General features: G+C 48.2%; 1 protein-coding gene across 1 annotated transcript in view; it reads right to left on the bottom strand.

Annotated features, from left to right (window-relative positions):
- Znf236 (zinc finger protein 236) overlaps window positions 1–17,366 on the bottom strand; it is a 96,493-nt gene that overhangs the window by 7,053 nt on the left and 72,074 nt on the right. Inside the window, exons 22-30 of the mRNA XM_013026115.1 lie at window positions 16,765–16,868; window positions 15,161–15,526; window positions 13,828–13,973; window positions 13,493–13,736; window positions 12,871–13,050; window positions 11,753–11,940; window positions 4,731–4,856; window positions 2,052–2,249; window positions 639–768 (exon numbers count right to left, since the gene is read on the bottom strand). Coding sequence (XP_012881569.1) covers window positions 639–768; window positions 2,052–2,249; window positions 4,731–4,856; window positions 11,753–11,940; window positions 12,871–13,050; window positions 13,493–13,736; window positions 13,828–13,973; window positions 15,161–15,526; window positions 16,765–16,868 — 1,682 coding nt within the window. The remainder of the gene's footprint in view (window positions 1–638; window positions 769–2,051; window positions 2,250–4,730; window positions 4,857–11,752; window positions 11,941–12,870; window positions 13,051–13,492; window positions 13,737–13,827; window positions 13,974–15,160; window positions 15,527–16,764; window positions 16,869–17,366) is intronic.

Genomic DNA, 17,366 nt, shown 5'->3' with positions numbered 1-17,366 from the left:
ACTGTGCTCCCAGCACCCACAGCAGTTAGCCGTCACTGTGCTCCCAGCACCCACAGCAGTTAGCCGTCACTGTGTTCCCAGCACCCACAGCAGTTTAGCCGTCACTGTGTTCCCAGCACCCACAGCAGTTAGCCATCACTGTGCTCCCAGCACCCACAGCAGTTAGCCGTCACTGTGCTCCCAGCACCCACAGCAGTTAGCCGCCACTGAACTTCTGAAACCCACGCTAGTATCTTCACAATGCCTTCATTCTATTCTTCAGGAGCACAGCTCTTTCTTTCTCTCTCTCTCTCTCTGAACTGTTTCTCACTAAAATCACTAGGAAGTTACAGCACAGATGCTAGTTTACACTTCTACTGAATGCTTGGTGGGGGCCAGGACTGAAGCCCTAGGTACCTAGCACAAGACACCTGAAGGAGATGGAGGACCAGAGGGGCGACCTGGGCAGGGGCCCAGAGCCTGGAGCAGAACACTTCCTGGGGGACACAGATGTGCAAGCTGACTCTGAGCTGAGACAGCCAAGGTTCCTACTCCGAGCTACTCCATCCCCACCCCACCCCTGCTGGCCTGCATAATGCAGCACCGTATGCCTGCACACATACGCGCCCCATGCCATCTTCTCAAGAACAGCCTCCTACCTGTGTGAATGCGGCTGTGGCGCTCCAGCTGGCTGGGCTTGGCAAACGCCTTCTCACAAGTGTCACACTTGAACACCCTGGGCTTCTGAGAGCTGAGTGAGGGGCCTGCCTGGTGTGTCAGCATATGCTCCTGGCAGAATACACGGAAACCACGAGTATCTTAGACACTTGCAACAGCAAAGGGAAAACCCATCACTCCGGAAGCACAATTCAGTAGCCAGGTGACGGTGTGACTGTGCGTGCAGGCCGGCAGCCCGCTGGCAGAGACAGGAGGCCCAGTCTCACCAGAGCATGGCTGCTCAGCAGGCCCACAGCCCTGGCTGGCTCTGACCCCCATGAGGCAGCAGCACCTCCCCAACAGGCCATGAGGGATGCCTGGACACGCAGACCTCACACAGCTGGCCAGAGAGAAGCCCCGTGAAGCCCTTCTCCTGCCCTTCATGCGACTGAGGTCCACCCAGACACCATGGCCCACCGCCCGCCACGAAGAGCCTGCAGGCACTGCTGACAGGCTCTCAGAGACAGGGCTCTCTCACCCAGGTCCCCCAACTCCACCCGGAGCACTGCACAGGGCCGGGGAGGACAGGAAGTGTGCACGGGGAGGGCGCTGGATACGGGAGACCCTGGAGGCTGTGCACAGCGGCGTCTTGTCATGCTTACGAGCACAACATGTCCCACCGTGTCTCCTCAGGCCTCTGAGCTGCAACTTCCCCAGACCCTCGCCTTTGGTGACCTGGATGGGTCTTTTGCAGGATGTGACCTAACCTGGACTGGTCAACATTTTTCTCCTAATCCAGTTTTGGGAAGAGAGTGCCATGTTCTTCATAGACCCCACCATGTGACTATGGACACTGTCCTCCTACCTGGTCAATTCCTGGCCAGTCACCGTCAGGACTCTCCACGTGAGGTCCATCTGTTTCTGTCCCTTCCCACATGCTTTCCCTTAGGAGAAGGAGGGGTCCAGGGCCCGGTGGAGCTTCCAGAGAGCCCACCCTTCGCGCCACTTCTCCGTGGCCAGGCAGCCAGAATCCCATGCCCCTCCATCCTGTGTGGCCGTGTGCAGCTGGGCCCCTGCAGGCTGGCTCCCCAGGGATGCGCTGCCCTTTATGAGGTGTCACTTCACTCCCATCATGCCACACTGGAGTCACCAGAGGTCATGAAAGTTTGAACCACTATAGCCTCAACAACAGACGATAGTCAACCTTTACATTCCCATGGCCTGGGGAGAGAGACGGTATTGATGTTGTTTTTAACTGTACTGAGTGTGAATATGGAATTCAATTTATGTGTGCATAACACTGATAAAGAACACAACACTGTGACAGAACCTTGTACGTGCGTTTGTAGCACTGACCCTTTCCTCAGAAGACCAGGAGATGCTTCTCATGCCGGCCTTGCCTGCTCCTGGCATACCTTGAGGTGTGTGGCCCGCTTGAAGGCCTTCCTGCAGATGCGGCAGCCGTGGATGCGCTCCTTGCCGTGGACCTCCTTGCTGTGGTGCATCAGCACCGCGGCCGAGGAGAAGCTGCGTTCACAGTCCAGGCACTGGTGGGCAGGGCCCTCCTTCTCAGGCTGGCTGCTGGCAGCCAGGTGGGTGGAGACATCCGTCACCTGTGGGGAGTGAGGGGCATGCTGTGGTCTCTGAGCTCACTGCCACCAGCTGCCGCTGGCTTGTGGAGCTCAGGGTGTCCCGCACTCTTTCCCTTGCTCCCAGCCTTAAGTCTATGGGATGTGCTGGCTACAAGAGTGGTTAATGGGAAGCTCTGGGGCCAGACTAACCAGGTTCAAGTCCAGCTCCACTGCTGCCTTCCTGATAAGCTTATTCACCGCTACCTGTTCCTCAACGGAGACACAATTAGAAGTCACAGTGCTGTATGTGAAGGGGCTGAGAGCACTCCTCCACACAGAACACTTTCCACTAACACAAACACCCTGCTAATGCCGACACGACCACAAGCAACTCCAGATGGACAGGTAACACTGATTTATAGTCAACAGCTGATTTTGGCAGCCCAGGGATGTAGGTGTCCCTCCATCTGTCAGCACACCAGCTACAGGGCACTCCACGGCTCGCCGATGGGCCATCAACAACTGACAGTGTCCTCAAACACTGCTGGGACAAGGAGCGCAGTCCGTGACACCACACTGATGACAGGGCATGTGCGCGCATGTGTGTAAGAGAGAGAGAAGCAGAGACAGAGACTGGCTACTCCACTTGGGACGAGAGAGAGGCAGCTGGACACAGCACTAGGGGTGTGGGAGAGGGCGACCGGACCTCGCTGCACACCTGAGTCCTGCGGGACTCCACCTGTCTGCCTGCCTTCCTGCCCCTGCTGCTATGATACAGGACTCACGACTGTGAAAGTGCACCATCTCTCAGCATCCCTCGGGTCTCTGTGGTCAGCCACAGAGCTGGAGCATAGTCCCAGGAAACCCAACAGCAGTGGTTAAAGCTGTACCCCCAAGAGGGCGCCTCAACTCTGGTGACTGAGGCCAAAATGGGGACTGGGCAGTGTTAGTTGAACCTAATGCTGTTGTGAGAACATCTTTATCTTGCTCAAAACTCATTTGTTTAGGTATAAACTTTGTTGGTTTGTTTTCAGGACCTCAAGCTTGCTTGTCTAGATTATTCAGCTGCCACTCTACCACTGGAACCACACTGCCAGACTTGCTTTTTTTATTATAATTTTGGAGATGGAGATGGATTACTCTGTCCAGGCTAGCTTCAAACGTTAACCTTCCAGACCTCTGCCACCTGAGTAGCTAGGATTACAGATATGAGCCGTGAGTGCCTGGCTTGAGAATAAGTTTCACACTTGTTTCATAAATTCTGAGATTACCAATCACCTGTGCTTTAATCTGGGCTTTTTTTGTGTATATGTATGCCAGTACTGGGGCTTGAACTCAGGGCCTGGGTGCTGCCCCTGAACTTTCTTGTTCAAGTCTACCACTTTTATCTCAGTTCCACTTCCAAGTTTTTGGTAGTGTTTGGGGATATGAGTCTCACAAACTTTCCTACCTGGGCTGGACTTGAACCATGATCCTCAAGATCTCAGCCTCCTGAGGTGCTAGGATTACAGGCATGTGCTTTCTGTACACAGCTAACTGCGACTCTTTTAAGGAAAACAGTTTTAAGGGGTAGGGATCATCCAGACCACGGGCCTTAGACTTGATACATGTGCTTCTCATATGCTGCCCAGAGCCCTTCTTTCTGCCCATACTGATAATGCTGTGTGACCCAAGAATGATGCGATGAGCACCTAAATGTCCCTCCAAGGAGAAAAGGTTCCTCAGCCCTGGCTCCAGGTGATTTGTTCCTAATAAAAGGTGTCTATCGCTATACACGCACTTTAAGGAAAAATTAGTCAAACAAGAACTAGGTCTTAACTCACAAATACATGTGCTTGTGAACATTCACATGTGTGTATGTGAAAAAGAGACTTGAAAAAAAGCAAGCTGGGTGCCAGTGGCTCACGCCTATAATCCTAGCTGCTCAGGAGGCTGAGACCTGAGGATCGTGGTTCAAACAGGCGGGAAAGTCCATGAGACTCTTATTCCCAATAAACCACTCAGAAAACTGGAAGTGGCGCTGTGGCTCAAGTTGTAGAGCACTACTAGCCTTGAGCTGAAGAGCTGAGGGACAGCAGCCAGGCCCCGTGTTCAAGGACCATGACTGACGAAGCAAAAGTGTTACAGAAAAGTCTGCAAAAAGAAGTAAATGCAGGCCAGGTGATGGTGGCTCATGTCTGTAATTCTACCCACTCAAGAGGCTGAGAGGGGAGGGTCATGTTTTGAAGCCAGCCTGGTCAGGCAAGACTCTTATCTCTAATTTACCAATTAACCTGGACAGTACCCAGACCCCAGGTACAAGCCCCATGACTGACAAAAAAAAGAAAAAAAAAAGAGAAGGTATAACTGTCTCTGTGAAGACTGACCAATGGGCAAACAGAAGCTTCTAGAAGATTTGTGACAGTGGCTGCATCATTGATGCCACTGATGCGGTTACATTTCCTAGTAGGCATCTCCCGGCAGCCCGACCTCCCAGGCCACAACCACGCTGAAGGTCCGTGTGGGTCAAAGGACCCATCATACCTGGTAGGCTATTTCTTCACAAGCAGCAGAAGAGGACTGCGGGGTGTGGCTCACTAAGATGACCTGCGGTGAGCCTGCTCCACCTTGGCCCGAGGGATCCGTGAGCAAGGTGGGGAATTGCTGACCCTGGCAAAAGATGACCATTTTAGAAGTTGTAGCATTATCAAGTCTAGTAGTAGTTTCAAAGCTCTTCAGTGGTGCACTCACTCTGGAAAGCAAGATTTACTACTCAACCCAACAACCAAAGGAAAACAAAGAATCAGGTCTAGTGGGTACTCTAGACAAAATGGTGATGGCAGAATTACTTATAATAGTCCTAAGTGGAAGCCACCCACACATCCATCAACTAAAGGATGCAGTATATTCATATAAGGGATCATTACTGTGGTATATCCATATGTAGAAATATTCAGGAATCACTAAGAAGGAAAGAAGCACATCATAACACGAATGAACCTGGAAACTATCATGCACAAGGCCAGTTACAGAAGACTACTTAAGGGTTAAAGTTTTGAGGCAATGACCACTTGTTGCTTGTTTAAACTAAACCTAAGATCAGCAAATTCTGTCAAGCAGAGCAACACATGGTAGTAATCCAAACACCTGGTTGGTTGTGTGCCTTTATAAGCCCTGCAAATCTTTAGCTCAGGGTTCTTCTCCTAGACTCTGCTGTGTTGGCGTGTAGGACTAGGCCTGAGCTGTAGCCCGTCTAAATAAAACCTTAAAAGAGCTGTAAAGTCTGACTCTCGGTGATCTTCTTGGTGGGAGTCCTGCGACCTGGGCACAACATATTAGTGGGGGCTCATCCAGGATCCCCTCAAAGCACAACATACTAGTGGGGGCTCATCCAGGATCCCCCCAAAGACTCCCGAGACCTCAGACTCCAAAGGTAAAACAGCACTGTTTTTGTTAATTTGTCTTGTCCTATCATTGTCTGATTGTACTTTCGTTTTCCTTTGTGAGGACGGCCGCTCTGATTCGTATTGTGGAAAGGGTTGTCAAAGCGGATGTGCTTACACGACAACCCTGAAGGAACTGGGAGACATCCCAGATCCTCTTGTAGGGGGAGGGGGTCAACCCTGCCGTGTGAATTGTGGGGCAGGGGGGATCCTTGGAACCCCACCATGTGAATTGTGGAGCGTGGGTCGGTTCAGTGTTGGGCCGGAACTGACCAAGAGGACCTCCTAACCAAGACCCAAGTTGCGCACTGTGGGTCCGCTTCTTCTGCTGTGGGGCAGGGGTGTGGAACCCCTCCGTGACAGGAGTCAGCGGACCAATTCGGGAGATCTCCACTTCGTAAGCTATTTTTTTTACTGTCAGGTCTGTGTGTGTTTTGTTTGTACTGTTTATTGTTTTTTGGACTGAACGACTGACGGGACTGGAAACCATGGGCACCACTCCATCTAGCCCCCTAGACTTACAAAAAGAAAATAAGAAAGAGGAAAAGAAAAGGTACCCCCAGTTTTTCAGGGAGATAACTTGGAAGAAGACATGTTTCCTCCCCCATACTCCCCTTCCCAAGTTCCTTTTGCAGAGCCTGAGAATGATCAAGAGGAGGAGAGAGCTATAGAACCCTCGGCACCTGCCCTTAAAGTTTCTGAGGGGCCAGTCACTCGATGATGCCGTGGGATCAACCCCCCTTCTAATGCAGCTGTTTTTCCCTTACACGCCATAGGTCCTATGGATGCGGATGATCAACAGCAACTCCAATATTGGTACCAGTGATCTATACAATTGGCACACCCAAAATGCCCCCTTTTCTGAGAAACCCCAGGATTTAATTCGCTTGCTTGAAACTATTCTCTTTACTCATCAGCCCACTTGTGATGATTGCAGTCAGCTTTTACAGGTCCTTTTTACCACTGAAGAGAGAGACCGTATCCGAGAGGCGGCCCAGAAACATATCCCTGGCCCCACAGTAGCACGCATCACAGATCCTGCCCCGATTACTGTCTATTTTCCTGAGATCTGACCAACATGGGACTACAATACGGTTGAAGGTAGGGAGCGACTCCTTGTCTACTGCCAGGCTCTGTTGGCAGGTCTCAATGCAGTGGCTCGCCAACCTACTAATATGGCCAAAGTTTATGATGTTAGACAGGGAGGAAGTGAAAGTCTGGCAGCATATCTTGACAGGCTCATGGAAGCTTTTAGTCAATATACCCCGTATGATCTTGAGACCCAGGAGTCGGCTCAGATGATTATGTTTGCCTATATAACTCAAGCTCCACCAGACATAAAGCGAAAGTTGCAGGCTCAGACAAACTTAGTGAAAAGTCTGCTAGGGATCTAGTAGCCGTGGTGGAAAAGGTTTACAATAAAAGAGAGACAGAGGAGCAAAGACAGGAAAGGAAGGACAGAGAACATGAAATTGAGCATGAAAAGAGAGACCGGGCCAAGGAAAAGAGGCCAGACTCATTGGACTCGTCACTATCGCATGCCGAGCATACCTGGTTCACAGACGGCAGCAGTTTCATTCGAGATGTAAAAAGGTATGCGGGCGCAGCAGTCACCACAGACACTGAGTTAGTGTGGGCAGAAGCACTCCCCCAGGGAACGTCTGCACAAAGAGCAGAACTAGTGGCACTAACAAAAGCCCTACAAATGGGAAAAGGGAAGAGACTAAACATTTACATGGACAGTGGATATGCTTTTGCCACCATGCATGTACATGGAGCCATTTACCAAGAGAGGGGTCTGCTGACAGCTGAGGGAAAGACTATTAAAAACAAACAAGAAATTTTAAGCCTCATCCGGGCCACATGGAAACCAGCAAATATTGCCATTATGCACTGTCCTGGCCATCAAAAGGCAACTGATTCTATAACCAAAGGAAATAACTTGGCCGATCAGGCAGCTAAGAAGGCGGCCCTCCAGCCCAAAGTGGAAGTACTGACTCTAGTAGACCCAGGGCCACGAGCTTTGCCTCCTGAGCCTCAGTATTCCCAAGAAGACTTGGAGTGGACAAAGAAAATTCCCATGGCCAGGACATAGAAGGAAACAAAGATATCTTGCCACAAAGATTGGACAAGGGGATTCTTAAGAGAATCCATCGGGTTCCATGGGAACCCGAAGAATGCAGGACTTGCTCTGACACTCAGAAGTAAAAATTAGGCAAGGAAATCAACTCATCGAGGACACTGTTAAAAATTGTAAAGCCTGTCAGCACACCAGTGTCCCCAATCTACTGGTTACAAAAGGAGCTCGCCTCCGTGGAGATAAGACCAGGTGTGTACTGGGAAGTAGACTTCACAGAAATTAAAACTGGAAAGTTTGGATATAAATATTTGCTGGTTTTGTAGACACCTTTTCAGGATGGGTTGAAGCCTACCCAACAAAGCATGAGACTACAAACGTCTTGGCTAAGAAGATACTAGAAGAAATCCTACCCAGGTATGGCTTCCCATCCACCATCGGGTCGGACAATGGACCAGCCTTCGTCTCAAAAGTAAGTCAGGGAATAGCCCTGACACTGGGTACAGATTGGAAATTGCAATGTGCTTATAGACCTCAGAGTTCAGGGCAGGTAGAAAGAATGAATCGGACTCTAAAAGAGACCTTAACTAAATTGGCCTTGGAGACTGGCTCAGACAGGGTATCACTCCTTCCTTTTGCCCTGTTTAGAGTAAGAAATTCACCCTATCAGCTTGGCTTTACTCCTTTTGAAATAATGTATGGATACCCTCCACCCATTATCCCTAGCCTTCAGACTGAATTGCTAGCATTTGGATGACACTGAATTTCTGTGTAAGCTTGACTATTTACAACTGGTGCATAAGAGTATGTGGCCCCAGCTTAGAGCATTATATGATTCTGCTTCTATTCCTACCCCCCATTTGTTTAAACCAGGGGACTGGGTGTTTGTTTGAAGGCACAACTTGAGATCTCTGGAACCACAGTGGAAGGGACCTTACATGGTGCTACTGGCTACACTCACTGCCCTTAAAGTGGACGGCATTGCTGATTGGATCCACTGCTCGCCAGACCGGCTGACCCCTTTGCCCTGGACGACCATGGGGAAACATGGGAAGTCTCCAAGAATCCTACCCAACCACTCAGCATAAAGAAAAGTGGACTGATTGTTATTGGTATTGTTGATCATTTGCAGAACTCCTGGGAGCCACTCAGTACAACAACAGGAACTTTGAATAGCAAAAGACAACATGGCTAAGGTCAGAGAGGGACTAGTCAAGATTGAGAGCTGTTGGAGTTTAGTTTTGGACCAGAGCCACAAGATTGTGTCTCAGGACCATAAGTCAAGGGGGGGAATGAAGGGTTAAAGTTTTGCAGTGACCACTTGTTGCTTGTTTAAACTAAACCTAAGATCAGCAAATTCTGTCTAGCAGAGCAATACGTGGTGGTAATCCAAACACCTGGTTGGCTGTGTGCCTTTATAAGCCCTGCAAATCCTTAGCTCAGGCTCTCCTCCTAGGCTCCACTGTGTCGGAGTGTAGGACGAGGCCCGAGCTGCAGCCCGTCTAAATAAAACCTTAAAACAGCTGTAAAGTCTGACTCTCGGTGGTCTTCTTGGTGGGGTTCTGCGACCTGGGAACAACAACTACCTGCTGTCTGTTCCGATTATATCAACTGCCAGAACAAATCTGCAGGGACAGAAAGGAGATGAGAAACTGCCAGGCGCTGGAACTAAAAGCAAGGTTTAGGGACGACCTGGTAGGAGGAGAATGCGGGAGCAACCACCAGTGACACCAGGCTGCTCTTCAAGGTAATCATATGTCCTAGCACTCGATTTTGTGAACAAAACTCTAAAATGTTAAAAACACTCACCTGTACACTACCATCTGTATTGTGGTTCTAGCACTATTCAATTCCCTATTAACTAGCCGTCGAACTGTTTACATTTTTTAAGATTTCCACAAACACACACTGTAGTGGACAGTGGACCTCTTCAGATGCGAGTCTCTAAGCTGCGTGGTTATAAACCAGCATTCCTGTGCACAGAGCACCCTGAAATGTCAAGGAACATGTAGGCTCTCAAGCTAAGTGTGGGGGATCCTCCCACCTTCCCTCTGAAGGGCGCCACCTGCCACGCTGCAGTACTCTAGGATGCATGCCACCTGAATGTGCAGTCTCCCTCTCCTCCCTCAACCTTCCTAGCCTTAGTGGCTCATATTCTTCTCTATAATTCATCAAGTCAGTGTGTTCAAATCCTGTGTATGGAGACAAAACACAGTATTTATCTTTCTACACCCTGGGTTATTGACTCAGTGTAATTATCTCCAGTCTACCACGACACCTAGTGGCAGCAGAGGATATTACTCCACCATAAAAACTACAGGTGAAAGTTGTCATGTGGAACGAGCTTTACATCATTGGTGGGGGGGGGGGATTGGGGAGGGGGAGGCTGGGAAGGGATGTGAAGGGTAAACAAAGGAGGAGGCTCCAATGCTTGGTAAGAAATGTACGCATTATCCTGCCCATGTAATTGTAACCCCTCTGTACAGTGTGTTCACAAAAAAAAAAATTAAAAAAAAGAAGAAAAAAAAACAAAAACAAAAACAAAACTACAGGTGACACTAGAGAATATAAATGGCATTTACTGATGTAAATGTGAAAAAGAGAGCACCTTTAAGGCACACATGCAGTCTTACTATGCCACACAAAACTACTGAGGCTTCTTGTTGCAAGCAGCAGGACCAGACGTCCCCAGTCCTTGAAGCCGTGAGAGGGCTGTTGGTCCCGTGCAGGCTCTGGCCACACCACAGGTCTTAATAAGACCTGTCAGCTCCTGACTTGTTTTACTGAGCTCCCAAAGCCACATATACATGTTTACATACCAAGTTTTAAATATTTTCACCTGGTCAATTATCTGTAACAATAAGTAGCTTCATTTAAAACATTGTAAGAACTCATAAAGTAGAATTCCTGTCATGAATACATAAAGTGCTGCTCTTGTAGTTAGGATTAATTCTGGACTTCAATACTCTGGTATGGTTTCAATTTTGCCTGTCTGGCAGAAACTATGGGAAAACATAATTTAAGTAAACTACTGACATGGTTTTAGGACCATTTTCTTTCCTGGACTTTTTGGGTTTTTTTTTCCAGGGCTGAGGACTGTACCCAGGGCCTTGTGCGCGTGCCGGGCGGGCGCCCTTCCACTGGGCTAAACCCCCAGGCCCTCTTTCCTGGACTTTCTGTGATACGTACCTGTCGTGACTCTTGCGTTCTGGCTCTCTCGGCTCTGCTTCCACACTCGCGTGCAACACTTCCACTGCAGAGCACTGCTAAGCCACTCATGCCATCTGCACCTCAGTGCTGATGGTGAACATCTGAGAGCCGACTTATTACCATGATTTTTCTAGGTGAGACTCTGAAAACTTTCTAGTCATTCAGCCGAGGCAGGAGAGTAAAAGATACACGCTTTTGATGGAGCCTATCTGGCAGGAATTCACAATTCTGTATGACTTAGTAAACTCCAAAATAACTAATCCTTTGATGAGGCTCATCTACAAAATTAAATGCTGTACAGCCATTAAATGTTCTGCTTTATGCAGGCTGCCGGTGGCTCATGTCTGTAATCTAGCTACTCAAGAGGCTGAGATCTGAGGATCATGGTTTGAAGCCAGCCTAGGCACAAAAGTCTGTAAAACTCTTGTCTCCAATCCTCCCAAACCCAGAAGTGTTATGGTTCAAAGTGGTAGAATACTAGCCTTGAGCACAAAAGCTCAGGGACAGTGTAGAGTTCAAGCCCTACAACTACTACCAACAACAAAGTTCAGCTCTATTAAAATTACTCATAAAAGAAGATGGTCATAATGTGCCACATGACCTTATTTATGCAGAGTGTGGAAAAGGTTATCTTGCATACATAGCCATATTCACCAACATGCCCATCCTAGTTCTATTTGCGCTGTGAAATTAATGGTTGGAATTTTATGGATCTCTACGTTGACCACATTACTTTTTTAGTGAGAAAAGTATTAATTGTGAAAGGAAGCAGTGTAGCCTTAGCACAGAAGAAGCTGGTGTTTCCACGGGCACCTCTGGTCCCCTAGGACACTCACCTGCGAGGTGATGTTGAGGGTGACCGTGTCCAGGCCTCCTGACAGCACACCCTGAGTGTCAGCCAGGGTCAGCGTGACGCTCGCATCACCCCCCATGCCTGAAGAGGACATGACCAGGTTCTGGCTGGAGATGGCTGAGGGCGACATTGGTGTGGACGAAGGGATGGTCCCACTTGCAGGATTAAGCTCTATGAAAGAGGCAAGGGAAGGTCACTGGACAGCGGGGAAGCCACTTTCCCAGGGCGTGAGAAGAGCCATGCAGCGGCTCCTGCACATCCAACAGCACCAGAGTTCCACTTTTTTGTTTTCTGAGTGTGTAGCTCTACAGGTGGGTACACACTGCTTCTTCAGCAAATGGCAGAGAAAGAGCAGCATGGAAGAGGGGAAATGATACCCCTGCTACCACGAAGGAGGAAAAGTCAGACAACTCCCGGCACCAAGCAGGATGCTCAGGATGCTCAGCTCCAATATCCAAGTACAGCGGGGCAACCTGGGGAGCTACGTTCCTCCTCTCCCTTCAGCCCTCACATCTACGTGTTCTGGAAGGCATGCCACCAAGACAGCTTGTGCGAGCTTTTATGTACTAACATGTCTTGTATGACATAGGGGTTTTCTTTCAAAAGGACAACAAAGCCTCTCCATATTTCCTCTAGCAGTTAGTGCTGAGAGGACGAACCTGTGACATATCAGGCAAGGACTGGTCTTTTCTTCTATGAGCCATGCCCACACCCAGGCTCCCTTCTGGGCCTCGTGACACAGGGCAGCAAAGGCTCAGTGGCTGACCTGCAGAATCCAGTTTTAAGGACATTTTCCTAGCAAATGGCTTTTCTATGTATTTTAACTTTTCCCACGTAATCTGAGTAGTATTCTGAAGACGGCAGCAGGCAAGCATCATGCTTGATTGTATCCTGGTGTGCCCAGCTCACACCAATTACATTCCCTGATGAATGGAACATAAGAATCAGAAAGCCATTCCTCACTTTGCTAAACAAGAACAGCTAAGTAGCCGACTCTGGAAAGTAATTAAATGAGCCATGACTTGGGTAGAGAAAAGTGTTGTGGAAAAGAGAACCAAGCAAGATGATCTGCAGTGATCATCTAGTCTGTAACTTACTCACCAGAGATAGTCAGGGTGATCTCCTGGGGAGACCCCGCAGATGACGTGGCGGTAGGGCCGGCGGCCTGGGCCAGGACCTGGCTGAGGCTTGAGTTGTTGATGGTCAGGGTGATCTCGTGGGGGCCTGTGGAGGTAGACACGATGCCCTGTGAAGCCACCACCTGAGTGAGGTCCTGGGTTCCTGCTTATCAGACACAGCAAACCACAGTTAAGTTCCACCATGGAACACAGCTCTCTTTACTCATTTACAAATTATTACTTCAAAAAGATAAAGGCTAAAATAAACTAGCAATCATCTCTAATTACGTCATGGAAAAAGATTTGTCCTAGCATGCACAAAGCCACAGAGTTCATCCCCAGTGCTGCAATAAAACAATGACTAATAAGTAATAAAGACCATTTTCAAAAGCCTTAGGATGAAAAGGGAAGCCAGCATGAGAAAAGTAAATCTAGGAATGTAGCAATCTACAGACATACTGAATGAGCACTGTTAATTAAGATAAACTCATTCTTAGACCTTTAGCTTTACAAAGAAAATGGCTACATTATGTCCTAATCAAACATGCAGTCATCAGCACAAAACACTCTCCAGCTGCTGGAGTGTGTGAGTGTCCAGCCCTCACCACTGCTGCTGGTGGTCAGCACAGAATCTTGCTCTGACAGCGGGCCAATGGTCAGATTAGCAGAGGTCACCGTGGGCTGCAAGGACAGGCCTGGGATGGGCTGAATGACCACGCTGGTTGGGACAGTGCTGTCTGGAGTAGTTGGGACAGAGCTGCTCTGTGAGGCCATGCCAGACTCCCCTGACAGGGGCTGCGTGAGCAGGCTGCTCTGCTGTAGAGTTTGCTGCAAAAGGCTTGGATCAATCTGAAAAGCAAGAGACATGTGTCCTGAAAATGTGACACCATCTATGTAATTTAGGCAATACTGAAGCAAAAAAGTATGGCAGCTGTCATACCTGCAACGTGATGTTATTAATGCTGGAGGCATCAATTCCAGAAATCTGAACGTTTGGGCCAACCAAGTTAGCAGCCAATTGTAACTGGATACCTTCCAGGGTAGCCAAGCTCCCATCCGTCAAAGATACCGTCAAGTCCCCACCGGCTGGCCAGAAGAGAAGCGAAGGACGGAGTGTTAGAAACGCTTTGAAGTCTGAAAGAACTCATAGAAGCTCCCTATTTACATAAATAGGCAAGGCTGATATGTCGTATTAATATGACCTAGTTAAAGAATACTAATATCTATGCTAACTAACTGAACCATAACAAAATCAAACACTGAAATAAATCTCTTTTACATATATCAGAAAGATGTCTCAAAAGCACCTACCAGTTAGTCCAAGATTTAAAACAGAGTAACCACTGAGGAGTGGCTACACAGCTGTTTTCCAAGGGAAGGCACACAGAAATGTCTAAACACTGGCAGGGCTGCAACATTTATTTCTAAGTATGTGAATACATTTAAGTCTTTCTAAGCACCATGGGTGACAACTGGGTAAGGCACTGTAGTAAATGTTGTATTTGGGTAAAGTATGTATCTCATTACTAAGTTTTGGGGAATGATGATGGAAAAGAAATAAGTTTAAGAACAAAAGCTAGGGGGCTGGGAAGGTGGCTCAGTGGTAGAGCACTTACTCTGCATGCTCAAGGCCCTGGGTTCGATTCCTTAGCACCACATAAGCAAAAAGAAAAAAGCTGGAAGTGGCGCTGTGGCTCAAGTGGTAGAGCGCTAGCTTTGAGCTGAAGAGCTGAGGGACAGTGCCCAGGCCCAGAGTTCAGGCCCCATGACTGGACCCAAAAAAAAAAAAAAGAACAAAAGCTAGCTGGGCGCCGGTTGCTTACGCCTGTAATCCTAGCTACTCAGGAGGCTGAGATCTGAGGATCACGGTTCAAAGCCAGCCCGGGCAGGAAAGTCCATGAGACTCTTATCTCCAATAAAAACCACTAGAAAACCGCAAGTGGTGCTGTGGCTCAAACGGTAAAGCACCTGCCTTGAGCTGAAGAGCTGAGGGACAGCGCCCAGGCCCAGAGTTCAGGCCCCACATCTGACAAAAAAAAAACACAAAAAACAAAAACAAAAGCTAATCGATGTGTTGAGGTGTTAAGAAGTAAATGTGATGGGAAAAGGAATAGGAAGTGGACGGGTGAATGATGAAATGTGAATTCTTCCTGCTGCCTTGCAAAGGAAAGGCTCAAGGAAGGGAGCTGTCTAGCTGCAGTATTTCTTCTGTCCAGAGACAGATGAGGGGACATGCACTATCAGTGGCCAGTCCACCCCCCACGGAGCCTCACCTGACACAGAGGCAGGGAGGATAGCCTGGCCCACCAGCCCTTGCTGAAGCAAATTCTGATCAAACTGTCCTGTCAGAACCGAGTTATTCATGATGAACACACTGGGGTCAGGGGAGGAAGAACTGAGGAGGTTCACAGGCCGCAGTCCTTCCGAAGGGCTTTGTGCCACAGACGTCCTGGCTTTCTTCGTGTCTGGCTTGTAATGAAACTGCATGTGAGTCTTCCTCCGCCCTGACGTGCGGAAGCGTAGCTCACAGTGTGGACATTTGAAAGGCTTGGCTCCCGTGTGCAAGCGCATGTGGACCTTCAGGCTTCCCTTTGTGGAGAAGGCGTTGCTGCACACGTGGCAGCTGAACAGCTTCTGACCTGTGAAAAGCCACAAGAATGAGTGGGGGCTGGTGACTGGCCCCTCACAGACACCCTGGCAGACGAGTGGACGCTCAGACCCCACCAGGAAGTGCAGTAGAGACCCATCACAGCGGGGTGTCGGCAGTTCTGGAAACTGCCAGAGCTGTTCACAACTGTAATTCTGAATTTTCACAACTCTCTGAGTTTCAGTATCTGGAAACCACAGTATGATTCAAGCACTGACTAGAACAGCTGCAAAAAGAATTTTTCTTTCCGTGGTGCCAGGCCTGGGGCTTGAACTCAGGACCTGGGCATTGTCCTGATGCTCCACCACTTGAGCCACAGTTCCCCTTTCCAGCTTTTTTGCTGTCTAATTGGAGATTGAGTCTCCCAGACTTTCCCTCCCAGGCTGACTTCAAACTGCAATCCTCTGATCTCAACTTCTTAGTAGCTAGGATTATAGGTGTGAACCACCAGCACTCAACTTACAATAAAGAATCTTATTAAATGTTCCCATGTCTGTTCATACAGTCCCAAAGAGCCCATCAGAAAAATATTGTAGAACTTTGCACAGATTCCATTTATTCCAATTTGAATTGTTAATAACAGTTTGATCATCTCAACCCTCTCTAATGTTCTCTGAGGATTGTGTGTCACACGTGTGTCTTGGTGCATCACAGCGGCAGTGACGGAGCCCCTTCCAAGCAGGAGCCTACAGCTCAGGACGCAGCCTGCCTCACCCGCATCAGGCTCACAGATGGGTCCCTCGTCAGAAGAAGGAGAGCCACTCTGTGACCACAATAACGCACGGCGGGATGGACTCAAGCACGGAGGATGCCATCTGGATGGGTCCAACTGACTCGTAGGTCCTCAAATCCGGTGGAAGAAAGGCTAGGAAAATGACTGGTGAGTTCTCCCTTCATAAGATTTTCTTCTCGCAGTGTACAGCCCAGTGACTACTGTCAGACTTACCACGTCCCCAGATTCCACAAAACCACAGCCGACTGCCTGCCTAAGGTCACATTTGAGAAGAAAATCTGTAAGCCTGTATAAGAAGATGATTTGCAACTTGACTTTTGAGATCTACTCCCTTTTTCTTAGTTAGATCATTTTCCTTGTCAAGAATAAAAAGTCTCCCATATATATTTTTGTAGGTCCTGAATTTTACACTTTATAATTTTTGAAAATACTCAGGCAAAGTGCTGTTCAGATATGACACACCTGGCATCTACCGATATCACAGGAGCTGTCCTTACCTGTGTGCGTTTTCACGTGGCAATCAAGGGTAGATTTCACCGTGAAACTCTTCCCACATTCATCACATTTATATGGCTTTTCTCCAGTATGGATGCGAACATGCCTGTCCAAAAACCATTTGTAATTAAGTGATTTTCTTTTAAACTGTATGCATTTATAAATTTTACCATTTGAAAACTTACATCCATCTTAATAAAAATAATACATTACTAAGTTCTAATTAAATGTGGCCAAATAAAACTTTTAAGCTTCACTATCCAAAAATATTCCATAACCTGTCTCATCTACTATCACCTCTACAGAAACAATAAAATACATATTTAAAAAAAGAAGTCTGCCTACCAATAGTTTTGCAAGTAATGGAAATAATATTTGAATCTTTGCCTAAAAAAAAAAAATCTCTTGGGCTGGGAATGTGGCTTAGTGATAGAGTACTTGCCTGGCATGCATGAAGCCCTGGGTTCCATTCCTCAGTACCACATAAACAGAAAAAGCCAGAAGTGGTGTTGTAGTTCAAGAGGTAGAGTGCTAGTGCTTGAGCAAAAGCAGCTCAGGGGTAGTGCCTAGGCCCTGAGTTCAATCCCCAGGACTGGGGGGGGGG

The sequence above is a fragment of the Dipodomys ordii genome, unplaced genomic scaffold, assembly GCF_000151885.1.
Source record: "Dipodomys ordii isolate 6190 unplaced genomic scaffold, Dord_2.0 Scaffold91, whole genome shotgun sequence".
NCBI lineage: Eukaryota > Metazoa > Chordata > Mammalia > Rodentia > Heteromyidae > Dipodomys > Dipodomys ordii.
The sequence above is the reverse complement of the archived record's forward strand: the minus strand, read 5'-3'. Positions and strand labels throughout refer to the sequence as shown.